This window comes from Diaphorina citri, unplaced genomic scaffold (genome assembly GCF_000475195.1).
Source record: "Diaphorina citri unplaced genomic scaffold, Diaci psyllid genome assembly version 1.1 scaffold693, whole genome shotgun sequence".
Lineage (NCBI taxonomy): Eukaryota > Metazoa > Arthropoda > Insecta > Hemiptera > Psyllidae > Diaphorina > Diaphorina citri.
The window spans coordinates 24,193-30,192 of NW_007378126.1; the positions used below are offsets into that span (position 1 = coordinate 24,193).

Genomic DNA, 6,000 nt, shown 5'->3' on the forward strand with positions numbered 1-6,000 from the left:
ATTATTATTATTATTATTATTATTATTATTATTATTATTATTATTATTATTATTATTATTATTATTATTATTATTATTATTATTATTATTATTATTATTATTATTATTATTATTATTATTATTATTATTATTATTATTATTATTATTATTATTATTATTATTATTATTATTATTATTATTATTATTATTATTATTATTATTATTATTATTATTATTATTATTATTATTATTATTATTATTATTATTATTATTATTATTATTATTATTATTATTATTATTATTATTATTATTATTATTATTATTATTATTATTATTATTATTATTATTATTATTATTATTATTATTATTATTATTACTGACATTACTTTAAATTCTTATGTAATTGTACAGTATGAAGGGGAATATTTTCCAGGTATTGTTGAAGATGTTAAGGAGCCCACAAGTACAGAAATGGAATATGAGTATTTTATAAGCACAATGGTAATGAGTGGTCTTTACTGGAAATGGCCAGAACGCAAGGATTCATGCTGGTACAAGAAAATTGATGTTTTGGAAAAAATCGATGTTCCAATAATTGTTAATGCCAGGTTAATCCAATAATTGTATACATATTTGCAGTTCGTGGCATTGACAAATGGAAAAAGAAAAAATGAAAAGGCATTGGGTAGTACTAAGTACTTAGGTATCAAATAGAAATGCTGACTTATAAACTTATTGAATAATAATAAGTTCTAAGTTCATATCTCTTTATTTTAGTTTTCTGATTACTAACAGAAAAAATGTTAATTTCTATAGAGGAAAATGCCTAAAATTAGTTAACAGCTTGAGAACAGTTTTTGAGTATGTAGAAGAAATAGAAACATTTGAAGTCGATAAGATCGTAAAATTACCTCAACCAACCATCTAGGTGAAGCCTTCAGAGATGCCTACTTCCCCATCTACAAAGAACACTATTAACATCTCCCAATTCACAATTTCCATATAAATCCCATCACTGTCCACATAGATGCCACAGGCTCAGTTGTCAGAAAAACTCGAGATACTTCAAAACATGTAATACACTATGCTCCAGTGATGAACATCCCTGAAACTAGAGGTATAGAACTGTTATCCCGATGATATGATCATCTCAGATTACAGAACAGAAAGTATGCTCTGTTGGCTTGCAGCCATTAAAGGCACTACTTCCATCTCGGGGCCATCAATTAATATTAAAAGGCCCCAATATTAATCAAAACACAACAGAAGAAATCAATGAAACAGCACGGATTAAAAATACAGAAACCCAGTCAGACAATAGAAGGTGTCCCTAGAGCTTCAGCAAAAATTTGGCGGGAATACCCGAGTTTAGTTATATTCATTTGCTAATCGAGGTTCCGTTTACTCTTCAGTCTTCATTCCTAAAGTGATGTGAACATCACACAACATTCGCTTGTTTTTACCACCTGACGAAGTCGCCGTACCCTCATCCCCGCTGCCGCCTCAGTTCCCAGCCTCCTCTATTGAGCTTGTGCGCTCGGCGAGAGTGCGTGACGATTGACGAAGTATCTCTACCCGTCAGACAATAGAAGGTGTCCCTAGAGCTTCAGCAAAAATTTGGCGGGAATACCCGAGTTTAGTTATATTCATTTGCTAATCGAGGTTCCGTTTACCCTTCATCCCTAAAGTGGTGTGAACATCACACAACATTCGCTTGTTTTTACCACCTGACGAAGTCGCCGTACCCTCGTCCCCGCTGCCGCCTCAGTTCCCAGCCTCCTCTATTGAGCTTGTGCGCTCGGCGAGAGTGCGTGACGATTGACGAAGTATCTCTACCCTGAATATTGTAACACCCTGTATGTTGTAACACCCTGAATATTGTAACACCCTGTATATTGTAACACCCTGTATGTTGTAACATCCGATTCAGTGTAACACCCTGTATGTTGTAACACCCTGAATATTGTAACACCCTGTATGTTGTAACACTATTTATAGTGTTACAACACCCTGTTCATTACATGGTTTTTTTTAACACAACACACTATAATATGTAACACACTGGGTAGGAATGGTGTAGGGAAAGTGAGATGCGGCACACCCTGTATAAAGCTGTTTGGGCTTGTTCTATAGCTATGCACATAATGGGGGTCCAAATTCATGAAATACATATTTTTTTCCAGCTCTCTATTGAGATATTAGAAATGATCCCAAAACATAAGGTACACCCTGTATGGAAAACGGTAAGAGTGGGGTGGTCAAATTTCACGAAATATATTCTATCCAAGCTACATAACTTACCCAAAATTCAAATCAATCTGACTAGTAGAAGTGGCTCAAATATGACCTACAAAATCAGTGAAAGTATGATCCGGTACACCCTGTATAAAGCTGTTTGGGCTTATTCTATAGATATGCCCATAATGAGGGTCCAAATTCATGAAATACATATTTTTTTCCAGCTCTCTATTGAGATATTAGAAATGATCCCAAAACATAAGGTACACCCTGTATGGAAAACGGTAAGAGTGGGGTGGTCAAATTTCACGAAATATATTCTATCCAAGCTACATAACTTACCCAAAATTCAAATCAATCTGACTAGTAGAAGTGGCTCAAATATGACCTACAAAATCAGTGAAAGTATGATCCGGTACACCCTGTATAAAGCTGTTTGGGCTTATTCTATAGATATGCCCATAATGAGGGTCCAAATTCATGAAATACATATTTTTTTCCAGCTCTCTATTGAGATATTAGAAATGATCCCAAAACATAAGGTACACCCTGTATGGAAAACGGTAAGAGTGGGGTGGTCAAATTTCACGAAATATATTCTATCCAAGGGGTTACTGGTAATCTAGCACATTTCATCAAACCTACTAAATAGTTCAATTTGTAGGTACCTACATGGAAATTTAATTTCACTTGATCATAAACAAGTAATTATTAACTGCCTTAAGACTAACAATGTTAATGAGACTGATTTTTTTTTATTTTATTATTATTATTACTTTTTAAGTTCCTTTCAGACCATAATTATTATAGTGTTCATAAAACATTAAAGATATCATTATTTTTCCTTAAACTTTCCCTCCTTCACTCTTTTACTTTAAAAAAGCCGAGAAAAACTTTGGTTTGAAAATGAAGACACTCTGGTGATATAAATTACACTGGTCGACAACTAGTGCAATGTTCTAGTCAACAATGGAAAAAGTGATCAAAATGGAAGTATTTTTTGATCAGATATAGAAACCAAATGATCGAAAAATGGTGTTTTCAAGAAAAATGAGCTTTGCGCCCTAAAAAAGCAACTTGGGGGAAATACAGAAAATAAATTATACTCTTTTAAAAGATCGTACTCTTGGCTTTCATTTAAGACATGTATGAATTATATCTGACAAAGTATTGAATATTTACAACCCTTTTAATCTGAAAGATGCTACGCCTACGCCTGATCGAAAATGGGTACAGTAACCCTATCTTCTTTATTTTTTTCATGTTTAGAAATGCCACTTTCAAATGAGATGCCCAAATCTCAGGGGAATGTTGCAGGGAAGACTAGGAAGGAAAAGAAAGTGGACCTTCCATTGGTTCATGGAAAGGGAATGGCTTGTAGTTCTTTCGGTGGTAAAGACTATTGAGTTGAGCAACTGCACACCACTAAGAGTACAATGACTGATGGTGTTTATACTGTACTTTGATCACTCCATGTGCATCTGGAGGCAGGGAGACCTGTTGTAGCCTCAGAGTCTAGCAGAGCCATGCTACCAATGGATAACACTGACACCATTACCAATATTGACACTCAACACGTTTGAAAATTTCACTCGATATATCAAATGAGCACCTTCCAGATTTGACATACTACTTAGTCTTCCCTTGGAATACAAAGAGAGAATGAATCATCTCCTTTGGGAATTAAGCTCCGTCCTGGTGACGAATTCAGCAAACGCTGCTGCAACTAGACCTTCAGCAAAAAAAAATTGGCGGGAACACCCCAGTTTTGTTATATTCATTTGCTAATCGAGGTTCCCTTTACCCTTCATCCCTCTGGCAAAGAGCAGGTTGAATAGGTACAAATCTTGAATGCTTTCAAGAGTCGTTTTAACTGCTCTTCAGCAGTGAGTCTTCAGCAGTAAAAACAACTTTCAAAGTTCCTGTTTCAGAATTTTAAATTTTTGTTTAAACTTACTTGCCTTCCCAAGAACAATGGAGGTAATCTTTTTCTATAAGAGGAATTACAGAGACATCTCTGTTTCCTAGAAGCTGATGAAATGAGAGTCACAGTCGAATTTTGTCAAGCCAACCATCTAGGTGAAGCCTTCAGAGATGCCTACTTCCCCATCTACAAAGAACACTATTAACATCCCAATTCACAATTTCCATAAAAATCCCATACCTAACTTTCTGATATTAAGCTTCAATTTTCTCTAATCTTTGATTTTTTTCTCAAAAATCAAAGGTTTTCAACCTTTTTTCATCCTTGCACCCTTTGAGTACCTGGATTTAATATCAGGCAAGTTTGAATACTCATTGCATAATCAAATCAGTTAGGGTTCGCAGTGGTCACAGTGATGACGTCATTCATTAAACAATTAACCTTGCAATGAATATTAAAACTGTTGCGGTTGATCATATGTTAGGGGTATAAAAAAAATCTGACAATAATGAAAAAAAATAAAAAGACAAGTTTTTAAAAGACTTCCTTCCATTCAAATTTCTGAAAAAAAAAAAAAAAATAAATAAACAAAACAAAAAAAAATGTAAACAAACCGTATCAATTGCGAAATTTGAAGGTTGATCTGGTGAGCTTAACGGTTATGACCGGTTGGAAGATATAATCTGACAATAATGAAAAAAAAATAAAAAGACAAGTTTTTAAAAGACTTCCTTCCATTCAAATTTCTGAAAAAAAAAAAATAAACAAAACAAAAAAAAAATGTAAACAAACCGTATCAATTGCGAAATTTGAAGGTTGATCTGGTGAGCTTAACGGTTATGACCGGTTGGAAGATATAATAAGTATTCAAACTCGTACGGTGAAATGAATGATGTCACTCATGTAAACAATGAGTATTCAAACAGCATTATTGGACCAAATGGTTCCAACCAGCCGGATAAAATGAGTAAAAAAACTCGCCTGTCATGTACCCCTGTCAAGGTCATAATGAGTACTGGGTACCCGATGTGTACCATTAGGAACACACTCAGTACCTTTTGAAAAAAGCAAATACTTCAGTACCTTAAGGTCAAAATTCAGACTCATAAGCAGTCAAACTTTGCTTTCGTCCACCATTACACAATTTTTTCTTGTGTACCCCCAGGGGTACATGTACCCTCGGTTGAAAATTGCTGCTCTACATCATTATTTCCAACAACTACAGTATAGTTATGGTCTCTTCTATTACATTCCCATCAGCATCAAATTTAGTTTTCTTACTAACAGGTGGTATGTCCTTAGTTTTCTTATCACAGGGTGTGTCAGATTCAGGAGGCGTCCACAATGCATTCCTCACAAATCTCTTGGATGCATCCTTGTCTAGTCGTGGCATAATGGTTAACTTGTCCTTTGTTTGCTTGAATTTCTTCATTGTTTCTTGAATTCTTTTCAGCTCTACTTTAACAAAATCACTGTCCACGTGTTTGATACGGAGGTTGATAAAATACAATGAGTTGATTGCATACAACACTAGTAGGTCTGCTTCTATCTTCTTGTCATTTGGAAGCTTTGTAAAGTCTACAGCTTGCACTTGCTTGATAATTTCACTGATTTCATCTACTAGAGATTCAAGATCATGTTGAGAGTTGATGAACTTGCTGAGAAGTTCATCGATTAGATTGAGAGTCATGGTGACAGATAGAAAATAAAGTCTGAATGATGTTTAATACTTACAGAAAGCAAATGAGTAATCACAAGTGTCAAGAAAACACGATTTCACATTTTAAAATACAAAAGAAAGACAAGAAGACACTGGTGGACTGGTGGAAATTTTTTTTTTTTTTTTTTTTTTTTACAAA

The 6,000-nt window shown here is 34.2% G+C and overlaps 2 protein-coding genes across 2 annotated transcripts in view; both read right to left on the reverse strand.

The window, feature by feature from the left end:
• The window catches only part of LOC103511248 (kinesin-like protein KIF16B), a 34,535-nt gene that overhangs the window by 20,773 nt on the left and 7,762 nt on the right, over positions 1–6,000 (reverse strand). The gene's annotated exons all lie outside the window — the stretch shown is intronic.
• Positions 4,933–5,994, reverse strand: LOC103511244 (nuclear nucleic acid-binding protein C1D-like). The gene has a single exon (XM_008475963.3). The coding sequence runs from the start codon at positions 5,829–5,831 to the stop codon at positions 5,361–5,363; it is 471 nt and encodes a 156-aa protein (XP_008474185.1). The 5' UTR covers positions 5,832–5,994; the 3' UTR covers positions 4,933–5,360.

Coding starts and splice junctions, on each gene's coding strand:
- LOC103511244 (XM_008475963.3), bottom strand. CDS start 5,831: ATGACTCTCAATCTAATCGATGAACTTCTCAGCAAGTTCATCAACTCT.